This window comes from Mustela lutreola, chromosome 8, assembly GCF_030435805.1.
Source record: "Mustela lutreola isolate mMusLut2 chromosome 8, mMusLut2.pri, whole genome shotgun sequence".
Classification (NCBI taxonomy): domain Eukaryota; kingdom Metazoa; phylum Chordata; class Mammalia; order Carnivora; family Mustelidae; genus Mustela; species Mustela lutreola.
In genome coordinates this window covers 64,938,250-64,955,183 of record NC_081297.1, presented here as the reverse complement: position 1 = coordinate 64,955,183, position 16,934 = coordinate 64,938,250, and the positions used below count along the sequence as shown (strand labels likewise).

Genomic DNA, 16,934 nt, shown 5'->3' with positions numbered 1-16,934 from the left:
AGGTAGGACAGGGGGCGAGCTGAGCTGCTGGCAGAAAGCTGGAGTAGGGCACTTGGAAAGCGTGGGCAAGGTTGGATGTCGGCCTTGGAAGAATGGGGGGAGAGAGAGAGAGCTGACTGAGGACGGTGTGAGGATTGCTGAGCAGAGCTGTGACCCCCGCTGAAGCCAGGGACCATGCACTCGTCATGGCAGCAGTCTGCATGGCTGGGCGAGCTTCTCCGGCAGCGCTTGGCTGCCAGATGGGGGTAGAGGGCTGTGGAGGAGAATGGAGCGGAGAAAACAGGGAGCTAGGACAGTGGGGGCATGGATGGGGGATCTTGCTGGGGAGGGGAGGGTGAGGCCACGGAAGGCTAGAAGAATGGAAAGGGATGGGCCGGGGCCGGGGTGGGGGGTGGGGGTGAAACGGACAGAGCCTGTAACCAGAGCTGGGATATTCCACTCGAAGATTTCAGAGGGCTCAGTCCCAGGTGGGATAGGTAGAAGAGCTGGCTGGAAGGAAGTAGATATGGAAGTCGCCTGCCTCCAGGAGGTCAAGAAGCTTTTATTCATTCATCCTTTCATCAACAAATATTTATCAAATGAGGAATTTGAGAGGCAAGGTAGGGGTTCGTAGGGGGAAGGGAGGGAAAATTAAACAAGATGGTACCCAGGAGGGAGAAAAACCATAAGAGACTCTTAATATTAGAAAACAAACTGAGGGACTGAGGAGGGAAGGGTGGCTGTGGCTGAGTGACGGACGTTGGGGAGGGTATGTGCTGTGAATTGTGTAAGACTGATGATTCACAGACCTATACCCTTGTGGCAAATAATACATAATATGTCAATTAAAAAAAAAAAAAACGGGGCGCCTGGGTGGCTCAGTGGGTTAAGCCGCTGCCTTCAGTTCAGGTCATGATCTCAGGGTCCTGGGATCGAGTCCCGCATCGGGCTCTCTGCTCGGCGGAGAGCCTGCTTCCTCCTCTCTCTCTCTCTGCCTGCCTCTCTGCCTACTTATGATCTCTCTCTGTCAAATAAATAAATAAATAAAAATCTTAAAAAAAAAAAAAAAAACAGAAAAAAAAATATTTATCAAGCCCAGGGCACCCGGGTGGTTCAGTCAGTTAAGGGTCTGCCTTTGGCTTGGGACATGATCCTGGGGTCCTGGGATGGAGCCCCGCATCAGGCTCCCTACTTGGCGGGGAGTCTGCCCCTCCTTTTGCCTCTGCGTGCTGCTCCCCCTGCTTCTGTGCACGTTCTCTGTCTTTCTGTCTCTCCGTCAAATAAATAAATAATATATATATTTTTAAAGATTTTATTTATTTATTTGACAGAGATCACAAGTAGGCAGAGAGGCAGGCAGAGAGAGAGGAAAGGAAGCAGGCTCCCTGCTGGGCAGAGAGCCTGATGCTGGGCTCCATCCCAGGACCCTGAGCTGAAGGCAGAGGCTTTAACCCACTCAGCCACCCAGGCACCCCAATAAATAAAATCTTTAAAAAATATATTTCTCAAGCACCAACTCTGGCCAATCCTTGTGCAAGACACTAGATGTAGGGATGAGCAAAATTTCTTTCCTGCTCCCTGAGGGACTCACTGTCCCATTAAGGAGGCACACTAACGCCATGACAGCACTCTGTGGTGACACAAGTGTACAAACGTGCCCAGATGGTGTGGGAGCACACGGAGGGCTCATCACCCAGGAAAGGAGGGGGCGACACTGAATCTGAGCGTTAGGAATGAGTTAGAAGTTACCCAAGCAAGAGACGTGGGAAGGGCTATCCAGGGGGAAGACAGAGGGTTCTCCAAGGAGCAACCAGCAGGGCATGTTGTGAACCCCTGGCCATTTGGTGAGGCCACAGGGTAAAGGACAAAGCAAGGAGTGGGGAGAGGTGAGGTGGGAGGAGCAGGATCCCTGAGAACCCTGTAGGCCAGGCACAAGGGCACTTTGAAGGGATTTTAGCAAGGGAGCAGCAGAATCAGATTTGCATTTTAGAAAGATCACTGGGGCTGCAGTGTGGATAATTGATTGGAGCTGAGTGAGGAAGCAGACAGAGAGAATGGTTCAAGGCCACAGGGCAGCGGGGGTGGCAAGAAGAGGGCACAGTCAAGAAATATTTAGGATTCCAAATCAGCAGGATTCAACGCCTTTATTCGTGGGGGGCAGGAAAGAGAGAAGGCTCAAGGACGATTCCTGGGTGCCACCAAGGGAGTTGGAAAAAACCGGAAGAGTGCATGGGGGCGCAGAGGGGGTGCGCACAGAGAGCGCTGAGGGTCGCATTTTAAGACAGGTCGCATTTGAGGAGCCTAAAGACAACCAGGACATATCCACTGAGCAGGAATTTATGGCCAGGGGCGAGGTCAGGGCATCCCGTAGTGATGAAGAAGCGAAGACCATTGTTTCCACAGCTCCACAGATTGTACTGAGGGAGGCAACACCTTTGTTGGAGAAAATATCTTTATATCTTTATATGCTGTTGGGGTGAAAAGGGCAGAGCCTAGGGCCTGGGTGACCTTAGGGCCAGCATCGCCACAAAAATGGCTCAGTGGCCCTGTGTGAGGCTTGAGAGGAATTGCTCAGGTCCCTGAGAAGGAGAGCAGGGCAGTGGTGGGGGAGAGGGCCTGAGAGGGAGGGGGCAGGCAAGGGAGACAGGACAGGGCAAGGACAAGCCAGTGGAAATTCCCAGCTCACAGGGGAGAAACTCTCCACTGCCATGTGTGTCATCTGATCAGCTGTGGAAGACATGTCCCCCCTGTCCCATGTCCCATGTTCTCCCCATGTCCCCCCTGCGCCCACACAGACCCAGGTCCTTAGTATAGTTGACTCTGTTCATATCTGCTTTCTGTGAGTAGGGATTTAGGTGGGAAAGGAGGAAAGAGCTTCATTTCACATGTGGGTTTTGGGGGCATTGAATAGTGTGAGCCCATTCGGAGGCAGAGCCTGGAGGCGGAGGTGGGGGAAGGCAGGACAGCAGGAGCCTCTGGGAACTCCCAGGACCCTCGAAGCCGGCCTTGGACTTGGAGATGTGAGGAGCTTCTCCATCTAAGCTGGAATCCCATGCCCACCACTAGCCCTGCCCCTGCCCCCCGCAGGCTGGGCCCCAGCCTGCGGCAGCCTTACCTCTGTCCAGGCTCAGGAACCTGAAGGTTCCAGCTCAGTGCCTGGGGGCTGCCCCCCTCCCTCCAGCTGAGAGGTGAGCTTAGGGCGGAACAAGCCAGGGAGCACCCCTCCTCATCCCAGCATCACACCTCCCACCCACAGAAACACCACAAACCTGCTCCCTGCCAGTCTGACCAGCAGGTCTGTGGGTCAGCAGCTAGGAGAGGAGCAGGCCAGAGACAAGAGACCCACCAAGATAGCCGACATCAGAGGCTAGAGAAACAGAGGTCTCAGGAGAAGTAGAGGCAGCCGCTGAGGCAGCCGGAGCCAGACCCAGGGCAGCCTGGCAGGTGAGGCTGGGCCAGCATGTTGGCCTGCCAATTCTGGAGAGCTATCAGCAGGGCGCTGTTTGCCGAGTTCCTGGCCACGGGGCTGTACGTGTTCTTTGGGGTGGGCTCAGCCCTGCCCTGGCCCTCGGCGCTCCCCACCGTGCTGCAGATCGCCATCACCTTCAACCTGGCCACAGCTGTGGCTGTGCAGATCACCTGGAAGACCAGCGGGGGCCACATCAATCCTGCCGTGACTCTGGCCTTCCTCGTGGGCTCCCAAATCTCCTTGCCCCGTGCCATGGCCTATGTGGCTGCCCAGCTGGCAGGGGCCACTGCGGGGGCTGCTCTGCTTTATGGGGTCATCCCAGGAGACATCCGAGAAACCCTTGGGGTTAACATGGTAGGTGCAGGGAGGGGCACCTGACAGGCCTAGGAAGGGATGCCCCCGCAGGGGGTAAGAGTGGAGGGCCAGGCCTGAGGAGCAGGGAGGGGAGGTAATAACTCAGCAATGTGCTCCTTACCTGCTCTGGGCTGAGCCTTGGGACACAGGAGAAGCCGACTGTGGCCTCAGTGCAGGCAGAGCAGGAATGGGGTTATGGCACCAGGAACAGGTGGAACAGGGCCAGGAGTTAGGAAAGGACCAGGCATTGAAGGGTCAGGGTGGCCAGGGATACTTGGGGCTGCGGGTAGTGGCAGGAGTCCCGGTATGCCCTTCTTCTCTCCCAGTCTACCCCACGAGCCCTGCTCCTCGGCGTCCCCATGTTCCTCCTTCCCCTGAGGCCTGTCTCACTCCCCCAGATTCCCCTAATCATCTATCCTTCCACCTACTTCCCCAAGTCTCCTCCTTCTACTCCTACCCACGGTCTCCTCCCAGTCTGCTCAAAAACCTGTACGCCACCCCCTCCCCTGCTCTGAGCCTTCCCTCCCCCATCAGAACTTGCCAACGAAGCCCCTTGCCAACTACCGGCCCCAGCCAACTGGTAGGCTAGGAGTGGGGGCCGCTCCCTTCTGCAGGGAGCAGGAGTCCAGGGCTGACCGGAACTCCACTGCACAGCTCTCCCCATCTCCTTGGGTCCTGGAATCTGCGGTGGTGAAGTGTCACCCCCCTACGGTGGGGCAGTGAGGCCTGAGCGGGTCACCAACCAGCATCACCTCCAGCACAGCCTCCTCATCCAGGTCCGGAGCAGCGTCTCAACGGGCCAGGCCGTGGCTGTGGAGCTGGTTCTGACCCTGCAGCTGGTACTCTGTGTTTTTGTTTGCACCGACAACCGGCAGGCATCGGGCTCCCCGGCCACCATGATGGGGATCTCTCTGGCGCTGGGGCACCTCATTGGGGTAAGAGGCAAAGTGGACACTGTGGACACGCACACACTGGTCACTCCCCGGGGAGCCTGCTGGGACCCTGAAGGCCAGGAAGTGCCCCTCCCTGAGCCCTTAGTTGGGTTGGTTCGAGGCTGTGTTCCCACAATCCAGGTCTGGGGTATGGTGCTGTCGTGGTCAAGGCTCTAAGCCAGGACAGAGGGGGTTGTCCCCTCCTGGGCCTGCCTTAAGCCTCCTCACATCCTAAACCAGCACTTGCCCTCCAGGTCTACTTCACAGGCTGCTCCATGAACCCGGCCCGCTCCTTCGGCCCTGCTATCATCGTTGGGAAGTTCGAGGTCCACTGGGTGAGAGCCTCTGCTGGCCGCCATGGGATGGGAAGGGCCTGGGCAAGGGCAATAGGGACTGTGGCTCTCACCAGTGGGCAGTCCACTGGGACTTGGGGAGATGGGACCTCCACCACAGACCTTCTTGACCTCCCAGTGGAGGTTTCCCTTGGCTTGGAAGACAAAGGCGAGTATCCTGGCTTGTACTTCCTTTCTTTCCATCTTCAAGAGCCAAGGGGACCCAGTAGGCTGTTAATAAATGGGCCGGGGCGGGAGACACAGGCTTGGCCCAGGCCTCAAGTCCTGGCTGTTTCCTTATTCACTTCCTCCAGCTGGACCAGTTTCCAAACTTGGATAAAGAAAAAGACAAACAGAAATAGATACACACACACCAGCAGAAGCAGGAACAGCACTTAGCCAGGCCTCCTGGTTGGAATAGGGGAGGCCAAGAGGAGGGAAGCAGGAGTGGTGAGGAGACTGGGCCTGCCCCACGCAAGGCAAGGTCACCTCACCTGCAGAGACTCGGCAGGCAGGATGCCCATTTCTCCATTTCGTCACCATGTAGAGAGCCTGAGGGGTCCTGGTAGACCAAGTTAATACTAGGGAAGCAGCCTAGGATGCCGAATCTACCCTGTGATCCTGATGACTCATGCCTGTTTCTCTCTGCCCCCTCAGATCTTCTGGGTGGGACCCCTGGCAGGAGCTGTCCTGGCTTCCCTGATCTACAACTTTATCCTCTTCCCTGGCACCAAGACCATGGCCCAGCGACTGGCCATCCTCATGGGTAGCGAAGAAGTGGAGAAAGTGGCAGAAGAAGAGCCCGAGAAGAGAGAATCCCAGTCCAGTTCAGGGGACACAGAATTGGGGAACATATGTCAGACAGTATAGAACGGGGCCCCTCATCTTTGGGCTTCTGCGAGGAGCCCTTTAGGTAGATAGGCTGCCTTGTACGACCAGATGTCAGGTTTTGTGGGGGGAGGGGGAGGGGGGAGAGGATGAGGGCAGGAAGGATGGGGAGGCTAGGCCTCTTGTCCTAACAGGGTGGGCCGGGAATGCCAATCCCTACCCCTGGCACTATATTTCTAGACAGAAAGAATCTGGGAAGCAAATCTGTGCAGTCTCCTCCTCCTACATCTCTTAATGGGACAGAGCAGGAGGAGGCAGGGAAATTCATGACTGCCCTCCTCTTCTCTCATCCATCTGGATCCTAGTGGGCATCGTGGGCCTCCAGATCGCCTTGTCTTGGGTATTAGAGCCCAGACAGCCATTCAGCTTAGATACTAAGGGCTATAGAGACCTTGGGGAACCTCAACATCTCACCTACCCTTGAAGGGAAAGCGAGACTTCCCAGAAGAATCAGGTCCTGGGATGGTCTCTGAGCTCCTCATAGGGATATCTCTGCTCTTGGGTATAGTTTGGGGGCTACAGACCAGCCCTCAGCCTGAGGCTGTGCCCTGAGGACAGAGACGGTCCTTCCAATCGATCTTCATTCCTCAGGCTTCTAAATACACAGGAGAGGACCCTGCCTTGGGGAAGAGGGGCAGGATATAGGCAAGGGAGGTTTGGGTCAAACAGGCCTTTTCCAGGGCAGGCTCTCCCCAGATGTTTGCCCACCTTCGATGCCACAGCCCCATCCATGGGAACAATCCTGAGAGGAGAAGGTCCTTATCCCAGGCCCCTGTTCATGACCTGGGCAATAAACTGTCTCCAGCCTCATTTGCAATTTTGCCAGGATCCTCAAAAAGCTACTAATGAAGTCCCAAGGATGGTAAGAACTTAGGAATGACCCAAGAAACCAGAATTTGCAGTTGGGTGCTTCTGAAGGACAGCAAGCCTCAGTGGGTTTGTTTGTATTTATAAGCTGCTGTAAATACTGTCCCCCCATGACTTGGGGCCCTATGGATCTCAGCTTCCCCAGCTATAAAATGGGCACAGTCCTCCCCTAGTGCCCGCTGTCAAAACAAATAAGAGACTGGAAAATGTTTTCGGATGTTAAAATGTTAGAAAAACAAACCCAATAAATGATGATTATTGTCACTGTTACTGTAATTATCGGGTTTGAATACAATTGCTGTTGGTAATGGGAGGGTGGAGGGAAGAAGTGAGAGGAGGAGGATTGAGAGGGAAGGAAAAGAGAATAGGCTTTTCTCTTTTCATCTGTTCCACTTACTTGCACTGCCTCCTTCTCTCCTGGATCCACTGACCTTTGTGGCTTTGTGTGTGTGGAGGGGTTGAGGAGGGCCACTGGAACAAAGAGACAAGCCAATAAAAGTCAGTTCTTCTCATCTCTATGGTGCCCATCACCATGGTACCCTGAGATACAGCAACCAAATGCATAAAAAAGATAGGACCTTTTCCATGATGTCTCCAAAGGCACCAGGCATGGGAGGGGCTCCCAAAGTCTTTCATGGGCAGGGTGACAGAGCCCAGCCAGTAACTAGAGCAAGAGCTGAGTCCCCAAGTGCTTGTGGCCACAGTGACCGCGTTCAGAGTTCTGTGATATTGTCAGTGTGGAGTACTATTTACATCTCTCCAAGCCAGGCCCCTCTCATCCATCTTACAATCTCTCAGAGCCCAGGGCTTCCCGTGCCCTTTTATGAGCAGGGAGATCTGAGTGTGGGGGAGGGAGGAGGGCTATGATTGACTTGCTAAAGGTCACCCAGCTCAGTACCAAAGCCCCCTAAGGTCTCCTCAGCTCCCAGCTTAGAATTTTTCAGAACAGAGCTCTGGGGGGGGGGGGGGTGTCTATACAAGCTCTAGCAGGAGGAAGGAAGAAAGGAAGGAAGGAAGGACAGAAGGACGGATGGACTGTAAAGTTGACAAAGGCAGGAGGGCAGAGCTCCTGCAGTAGGCTCCGAAGCCCCTAGACAAATTATCTCTGCGTCCCCAGAGCTGAGCACACACTGGGTACTCAATGGAAGTTTGATGAATCCAATGACTGAGACTGGGCAAGTGGGGAGGGAGGGGAGGCGGTCATTGATCAAGAGAATTCAGGAGGTGCAACTTCCAGTGTGCCAGGATGAGAGCAGCTGAGGCGCCTGTGCTTGCAGGGAGGGAAAGCTGGGACCAGGGGGCACAGCCACCCTGGAGCCTCGGAGAGCTCCCTGGAGCTCCTCGGGAGCAGACTCTGGACCCTCTGTCTCGGGAACTTCCGGGCCAAAAGGGTCAGACTGCTTGGAGAGAGAGGGGCTAGTTTCACGAATAGTTCTTTAAAGCTGTGCTCTGTTGGAAGAGGCTAGAGCAAGGGGGGAGACAAGCTTCATGAAAAGTGAGGAAATAGGTTAGAATCTGAAGAGCATCCAAAGTTAGACACAGGAATGAATATCCAAAGGTTAGCGTCTCCTTCTCTGGCGCCCTTTAATAGGACAGCCAGCCATCTGTTTGGATGAGGGAAGGGCTGGCCCTTGGGGAGCCAAGTTCACAGGTACCAGCCTGGGGCAACGGGGCGTCATAGCCTCAGCCCCTGGGCCTGGGGTGGGGTGAGAGGGTGGCAGCAGTGGGAGCATGGGGAGGACAAAGACCCAACCACGCAGACCCTCGGTCTGCACTCCCTCCCAGTTGTCACGGGAAGTTTTTAATTAATGGTGTGTAATCTGATCTGGCCCTTCTCCCCGCTGAGCACTGCCTTCAATCAGCGGAGCCATCTGCAATTGCAATTCATAATTCTCCCGAAAGGGAGGGGGGTGCCTTGGTGATTAATACAATTAGCCTTTTATGTTGATGATTGCCTTAGCAGGAGCAGATGATGTGAGCTCAGAGCCGCTCAGAGCCTAGGCTGCCGTGTCCCCAATTGGCTGGCAGGATGCCCCTCTCCACTTCCCACCCCCACTGCTACCTCTGGCTGGAAAGAGGACACACTGGGACCACACTGGGCAGGGGAGGGGTGCGGGGAGTCCACCAAGGGGCCAGGCTCTGGGACACATTTGGGCTGCTGGGACTGAGGTAGAGGAGGAGAAAAGGCTTTTCACTTTCCAAAGAACATCACTTTGACTTAAAGGATTCTGGATACCATATTAAAAAAAAAAAAAAAAAGAAAGAAAGAAAGAAAGAAAAAGAAAGAAGGCTACATAAAGGTATAATAGGTGTTGAAAGGGTTGAAAAAGTTGAAATACAGGCTCAGGCAGTTACAGCTGGGCGAACTTAAGCAAGTTACTTAAGCATCCTGAGCCTCACTATCCTCATCTAGAAAATGGGGTCTAGGGGCACCTGGGTGGCTCAGTGGGTTGAGCTGCTGCCTTGGCTCGGGTCGTGATCTCAGGGTCCTGGGATCGAGTCCCGCATCGGGCTCTCTGCTCGGCGGAGAGCCTGCTTCCTCCTCTCTCTCTCTCTCTCTGCCTGCCTCTCTGCCTACTTGTAATCTCTCTGTCAAATAAATAAATAAAATCTTTAAAAAAAAGAAAAAAAAGAAAATGGGGTCTATTCAGTAAGGGTGGCAGGAACCACACGGGAAGAATGTGATTAGCTAGGCAGCCCCCGACTCAGATCTCAGTTGGTGGTAGGGTTGTCGCCATCATGGCAGTAGACTGCTGACTGCCGTTCCCCCTTGCCAATGGTTCAGCTGCTTCCCAGAAGTTCCTAAGGCAGCTCAGCAGCCCAGCCCGCTATTACTAAAGAAGGACCCACTTCCTCCCCATTCCCCAACCTTAGTTAGCTTAAGCAGAGGATAGTGTGTATATGAGTGTGTTAGGGGAGGAGGATCCCAGAGGAAAGAAGAGTCAAGATTCATACCCAAAGGGCGCCTGGCTGGCTTAGTTGGAACAGTATGTGACTCTTGATCTTGGGGTTGTGAGTTCGAGCCATATGTTGGTTGTAGAGATTACTAAAAATAAATTTTTTTTAAAAAAGAAAAAACGAATGAAACTCGTGAAGGAAGGAAAGGCCTCCCCGGACAGAGAGGTGGAGCACTGGAGTGATTGTGGCTGAAAGCTGGTTTGCAGGAAGATCCAGGAAATGAGAGTAAGGAGGCCAGGTGCCTACCAAGGGGTACAAAGATGCAGGACTTTGAGCATCTGGAATTTCATAGGAAAGCTAAGAAATCAAAAGGGAAGCAGCCATCAGAGCTGAGTACTTAAGAGGTGGCACCAATGAAAGTCAGGGATCTCTGATCTATAGTAAGGTCAAGTGATCCAGAACAAGCTGACTGGCAACTTGATGGGAGAGTGCCCATAGTCAGGAGAGGATATAGTCTCAGTCCCTCCCAGCCCATAGCCCTGCACTCCAGGACCCTAAGCAGCAGAAGAGAGCCCCTTATCAACAGGAATGTTGACCTAGACCAATGCCAGGCCCAAGCAATGTCAGAGGGAAGACAGGGAGCAAAGAAGGGAGGGGAGAAGCTAAGGGCTAATCAAAAAGAAGAATCTGGCCAAACAGTGGTCACTGGGGGCAGCTGGGGCAGGGGTTCTGCATGGCCAAGATGTACAATCACCTCTTGGGGAGGGGCAGCTACACCGAGGAGCAGTCGCAGTCAGCCAAAGCCAGAGGGGAGGCGCAGTTAGGGAAGGGGGCTTATGAGACTGGTGGAGTCTGACAGCACTAATTAGTAGGCTGCAGTGAAGGGGCATAGAAGGGGGAAATGCAAACTGTTTCAGAGCTCTGATTAAGTCAGTGAAAGGGACAGTTATTTTTTTTCCCTTTTTAAAACTTTTTATTTTTTATTAACATATAATGTATTATTAGCCCCAGGGGTACAGTTCTGTGAATTGCCAAGTTTACACACTTCACAGCACTCACCATAGCACATAAAAAGGGGCAGTTATTGCCAAAACTGGGAGCAGGGTATGCCACTGATGGTGGCACAGACTAACAACTCCGCCCCAGCTCCGTGGATGGATGGAACAAGGCCCGCCCAGGCCAGGGCCCAGCCTGGGATCCAGAGGAGAGGCTGGACAGTCCTCAGTGTCCAGTTATGAGGCACGAGGCTGGAGGTGCCTCTCTGCCCAGAATACACTTCCTGGTCCTCTCTGGCTGCCCTGTGTGGCCTGACGTGCAGCCTAATGTCATGGCCTCAGGCTGGTAAGCCTCCAGGGCCTCCCTCCAGAGCTCCCCACAGCATGTGACACATACCTCTGTCCTGGCACTGAACACGCTACTTCACAATTATTTGAACACTTCTCTCCACCACAACGTAAAGACCTTCTTAAACAAAATTAGATTTTTAGTCTCCTCATCTCAGGGCAACAATTTCCTTAACTTGGCTATCTGTCCTTTTTGTTGGTCCCCAAACCATGGCCTTCCGGTTTCATGGGAGGAAAGACCTCTGATACTCTGGATTTGGTGAGCAAGTCGGAAAAGGGATTGCAGTAAACACTCCCAGCTCCCTGCCCGAACAGACCTCTGACCTCCTCTGTGTTCAAGCACCCTAGGCTTTCAATGCTGCACTCATTTCAGAACTCCACTAGGAAGTTCTAGTATTTTGGTTGTAGCCTCACTGATTCACAGTGACTTTTTTCTAACCCTTCCCTGACTCCGGGGTCACATGTAATGGCTCTAGGGGCCATGACTGGGACAGATTTTGATTCTATCCTACACATTGCCTGTCTCTTTGTGCCAGATGTTCTGGGGCTGAGCTCTCCTTTTCCTATCCTGCAGCTTCCCTCAGACACAGAGAACACAGAGAACTCCCTGTTTTAAAGATCTTGGACCACAGCTAAATAGCAGGTTCCCTGACCTCATCTGTTCTAGCCAACACCCTATCTCCCGCGAACAGCAAACACTTTCAGTCCAAATAACATGGATAGTAAGATGCTTGACTATTTTATAAGAAAAAACACTGCATTGTTTTTGTAAGATGCCATTGATTATAAGGTATTCCAATTCTCAGAACTATTAAAGCATATTTCTAAGTGCATCTTACAACCAAGGAAATGATTGTTTCTCCTTCAGATCTTTGCTCTTTATTTATTTTTAAGATTTACTTATTTGAGAGAGAGAGAGAGTGAACTTGCAGGCACACAAGTGGAGGGAGGGGCAAGAGGGGAAAAAGGGGGAAAGGGAAGAACCTCAAGCAGGCTCTGTGCTGAGCAAAGAGCCCAACAGGCCTCTATCCCACAATCCTGAGATCATAACCTGAGTGGAAACCAACAGTCGGACACTTAACCAACTGAGCCACCCAAGCACCCCAGATCACGGTTCCTTAAATCAGATTTTAAAGTGAAGGGGGGGGCACCTGGGTGACTCAGTGGGTTAAGCCGCTGCCTTCGGCTCAGGTCATGATCTCGGGGTCCCGGGATCGAGTCCCGCATCGGGCTCTCTGCTCAGCAGGGAGCCTGCTTCCTCCTCTCTCTCTCTGCCTGCCTCTCTGCCTACTTGTGATCTCTCTCTGTCAAATAAATAAATAAAATCTTTTAAAAATAAATAAATAAATAAAGTGAAGGGGGAAGAGCGCCTGGGTGGCTCAGTTAGTTAAGTGTCTGAGTCTTGATCTCAGGGTCTTGAGTTCAAGCCCTGAATTAGGCTCCACGCTGGGTATGTGGAGCCTACTATGAATGAATAAATGAATGAAGCGAAGGGGAATGTAAAGTCAAAGTGGGGACCACACTGGAGGGTCTCAGATCTTCTTCCTCTAAGGGGGTTAGGCACCATTGCCTTCATATGCTCTCAACTCCAGTGCAGTGTTTCAATACCCAGGCCACGAACATGTTTAACATCTCTTCTCCCTCAGTGCCAAGGAGGCCAGGGAAGAAAACCCCCCACCTTTTTTTCCGGGAGACGAGACACAAACCATGCCAAGCACGGACCACCATTTTGGAGGGGATAATCGCCTAGCACTCCAACACCATTTATCCAGCCATTTCCTACCCCACCGGGTTATCTTCCCCAGAGCCTCCAGGCCAGTGCCCTGAGAAGATGCCGAGATTAGTCATTTCCTCCTCAGGGGGCTAAGACAGCTCCGTTAAGCCGCCGACTGCAGGCAGTTCCCGTTAAAGCAAAGCAGCTGGAAAGGGCTTAGCCCTGTAATGCCAGCAGCTGTATCTCCACAGTGCGGCTTCTCCGCCGAGGGGCTGGATTCTGTCCAGAAGCGTCAGGCATTTAGCCCCAGTCAACGTATATTAACCTAGGAGGACTGAGCAGCCAGCTCCCAGGGAGGAGGAGAGGCCGTTCATTTAAGCACCCCACCTGAGGCCTTGCTTCCTAATGAGGAAGAAAAATCCCAGCCCCCTCGTCTGTCTTGCTCTACTAAAATCTGGACAAACCGTCTCATTGTACAGGCAGGGGCAACTCCATTTTAAAAATTCACCTAAGGACAGATCCACTTGTTAGTTTTGACAACAAAAGGCCACTAACCCCACAGATGCATTCTCCTTGATTTTTTTTTTTTTTCCCTCTGAGGTCTAAAGTATTTCCTGATCCCAGGTGTGCATCATGTGTGGGCACAACAGACCGACTACCTCTTCTTGGAGAGCACTGGGCCCTGGGGTTGCTGAGGAAGAAGCTGAACAGGCATCAGAAAGCCCTGGCACGGAGCAGGCTGCTGAAGAGAGATCACTCGACGACTTCTTACTCAAAGCCAGATGGTGAACATGAGACAGGGTGAGAGCTAATGCCACTCAGGGGGAAAGCCAATAAGCTAATCCGCTGACACGTTTCTAGAAGCAAGCTGATGGCTTTGGCTCAGAGACTCGCTTGTTCCTGGCTCTGAGCTTCAGAGCACACAAGATGGGCATGGGTGACCCAGCCACGGACTCCCACTAGGAGGAACCCCAAACACTTACACCAGCTCATCCACCTCCTTGCACACAGAAAGCAGCCCCGGCTCACCAACCAAGCCCAGGGCTCCCAATCTACAAGACGATAAGCCCAACCAGTAAGACATTTCTTTCTCCTGTCCCAAATGCTTTCCCCAGCAGTCTAGCCCTCCCTGCTCCTTCTGGGTCATCTGTAAATAAGCACATCTGCATACAGCCTTGAGTGGAATCATTTATGTACCTAATAATATATCAACCAAGCCCACGATGCTGCTCTGAAATAGCAAGCACCACAGCTGAACTCCAGTAGGAGCTCTAATCCCCAGGTTCTTATCCCCGCTAAACTATAGATTAGTTGGTGGGAATTTAAGCCAAATCACCCCTCTGAATTTTTCAACGGGGATAAGATGACCTGCCCACCCCACATGGATGTGGTGACATCAGGTAAGACGGTGCATGAAAGCACTTGGTATCCTGTCAATCACCATATTACATTTCCTAGAGACTTTATGGGGAATTGGTTAATTCCATCTTCACTGAAGACCAGAGAAGATATTAACTGGCAAGTGCTTTATTAGAAATCCAAATATCCATTTATACGTGTCTGAGCCTAGCACACAGATGGTGTCCAACTGTGTGAGATGGGAGAGCAATCTGTATCAAAACAATGCAACTAAATGAAGCTGGCAAGAGTTATAGCGGGAGAAGGTAGACAAAAGGAAAATTCCTGCTCCAACTCCGAGTCCCTGAAAAGTGGCCTCCTTTCCCATCCCACACAACTGCGGAGGACAAGGCTCCCACACGCTACAAGGTTATTCCTAGTGACGTCAAACTGCCTTCTGCCTGACTTCGTGAATAGAACCATCAACAAACAGAGCCTCTGAGAACCAGAGTCTAATAAATTATACAAGTTAAGAATCCTGGCCCCTGGCCTGGGGCCTTCACTTATTTACCAAACAGACCAACTACAGGGAGCAGATTTTTTTTAAAAATCACTAAATTCCTAGGTTAAGTGACCATTCTCCAAATCCTGTTTATATGAAAAACACAATGACTGACATGCCCCAACTCTGCATGCTTGAAAGCTGCTCACACCAGTGGCTGAAACCCAAGTCATGAGTAAGGCTATCATCAATGCACATGGACCGGGATCCTATTGTATTAACTGTGCCAGCCTAAACACTGAAGTCTCTGCCCTCCCTTGTTTTTCAGATCTAGACTCTCAACAGCCCCTTCCCTGCACCTTGCGGAGCCTCAAAAAAGTGGATGCATGAGTAAGCAAACCACTGCTCAGTATCCCAAGCTCACCACGGTGGGTCTCCCAAATCTTCTTCCACCAAGAAATCAAGTCCTAGGAAATCATACATTGTGCATGATTTATACATATACATATACCGTATATATATGCCTATGTGTCTGTTTGAAGCTTGCAGTGGGCAGGGGAGCCCTGCTGTTCACAAAACCAACCCAGCAAGGCTGATGGCTTTCCTCCTTGCACTCAGCACTGCTGGTCACTTTGTGCTGCAATAATTTAAACAGGAATTTTAAGAATTCAAAACCCCTTTCAATGCCATAGGTACAGTTCATAGCCAAAAATGGCCATTTTTGTCATGGTAAATCACTTAAACACTGTAGTCCTCTGATGGAAACCCAGATGCTTTCTATTTCTGCAATGAATTCACCTTCTTAAGGAAAGAGACATCATTAGACACCAGTAATAAATGCAAATTGTTGCTGCTGAATCAAACCATGCAATGCTTGCCCAGTTAAATAAACATCAAACTTAGGAGTCTTACCTAGACCTATGGAGAACGGACTTAAAAATGTAGATTTCAGGGGCCCCTGGGTGGCTCAGTGGGTTAAAGACTCTGCCTTCAGCTCAGGTCATGATCTCAGGGTCCTGGGATCGAGCCCTACATCGGGCTCTCTGCTCAGCAGGGAGCCTGCTTCCCCCTCTCTCTCTGCTTGCCTCTCTGCCTACTTGTGATCTCTGTCAAATAAATAAATAAAATCTTAAAAAAAAAAAAAAAGTAGGTTCTGGTTATTAGCAAGTAAGAGTCAAGTTAAACTGCATTAAAGGCAGAGAAAGAGGCAGCACCAGAAAGGGTCAGGGGCAGGAGCTACTCCTGCTACTCCAAAGCACTGAACCCTTTCCTTAGATCTCTCATCAAGGAAATACAATTTAATTAAGAAAGCCTCGAAAGTCAAGCTGTTCCACATGAAGTACTATTAAAGAAATTGAAGGTGGGTACATATTTCCCTTTGCTAGTATCAGAATTATTTTCATGGCTGAGGTCTCTTGGCCTAGACTGAAACTGAGCAACTGGCTGCCAACATTTGACACACAGGACCATTTCCTTTTTCGCTAATGGGCCATCAGTTCCTGCATAGGGTAGCCTTGCCTTCACTAACATTATACAATCCATTTACTTCCTCCACATTAGTGACTTAAAATGCACCTTGGGGAGATACTACAGAACAGCAAATACGGAGCCAGGCCAATGCCAGGCTTGCGCAGACATAAGGAAAGAGATGACATCTAGGACAAAGTTAAAAAATAAAACTTAACAAGCGTGTGTGTGTGTAAGCGGGGTAAGAGGAGAGGGGACGTGTGTGTGTGTGTGTGTGTGTGTGTGTGTGTAAGTAAGTAAGTAAGTAAGTAACTAAGTAAGTAAGTAAGTAAGTAAGTAAGCGGGGTAAGAGGAGAGGGGACCCGTCCTCTCTCAATTTGCTGAGGCAAAATCTCCCTGCTGTGAGAGCTGCCACCTCCTGGGAAAAAAGCCAGTAGGTTGCCTCCTCTCTCGGCGGTTACATATTAAGCCTGCAACTGTTTACGCTCAATCTCAGATACATTCTGTTCACCAGCCTCAGAGTTCCCAGCGCAGGTGCCCTCAGTTAATCACCCCGCTCGCTCCAGAGGCACTTTCAGCAGTGAAGGATGCTCCAGGCAGTCAGCCAGCCAGAGTCGTCTTTTTTTTTTTTTTTTTTTAACTGCACCATTCTGGTCCCTAAAGACTTGTTTTTAAAAATTTGGTTTTTGTTTAAAGTAGTTTCTTCAAATGAGAGGCAAACAGTCAAAGGACAAATCTAGGACTTCAATTTGGACAATGAAAAGGCCTGAATGAGAAACGAAGAATCAAACTCCTGATGGTGGCCGCAGTGGGGGAGGGGAGAGAATGAAAATGAACAGTAGACCAAAACA

General features: G+C 51.4%; 1 protein-coding gene across 2 annotated transcripts; it reads left to right on the top strand.

Annotated features, from left to right (window-relative positions):
* The first annotated feature begins 3,222 nt into the window (after nt 1-3,222).
* On the top strand, nt 3,223-7,091 carry AQP6 (aquaporin 6). 2 transcript variants are annotated; one of them, XM_059185411.1, is made up of 4 exons: nt 3,227-3,802; nt 4,579-4,737; nt 4,989-5,069; nt 5,724-7,091. In XM_059185411.1, the coding sequence occupies exons 1-4, from the start codon at nt 3,440-3,442 to the stop codon at nt 5,934-5,936; spliced, it is 816 nt and encodes a 271-aa protein (XP_059041394.1). In that variant the 5' UTR covers nt 3,227-3,439; the 3' UTR covers nt 5,937-7,091. The 2 variants fall into 2 exon arrangements, with proteins under 2 accessions (XP_059041395.1, XP_059041394.1); XM_059185412.1 differs by lacking the exon at nt 4,579-4,737 and having other exon boundaries at nt 3,223-3,802.
* Nucleotides 7,092-16,934: the final 9,843 nt, after the last annotated feature.

What these genes read in the sequence shown, in the direction of transcription:
- AQP6 (XM_059185411.1), top strand. Translation starts at nt 3,440, where the DNA reads ATGTTGGCCTGCCAATTCTGGAGAGCTATCAGCAGGGCGCTGTTTGCC. An exon ending in AAACCCTTGGGGTTAACATG is followed by an intron (nt 3,803 to 4,578) that starts GTAGGTGCAGGG and finishes CTCCTCATCCAG; the next exon opens with GTCCGGAGCAGCGTCTCAAC. An exon ending in CGCTGGGGCACCTCATTGGG is followed by an intron (nt 4,738 to 4,988) that starts GTAAGAGGCAAA and finishes CTTGCCCTCCAG; the next exon opens with GTCTACTTCACAGGCTGCTC.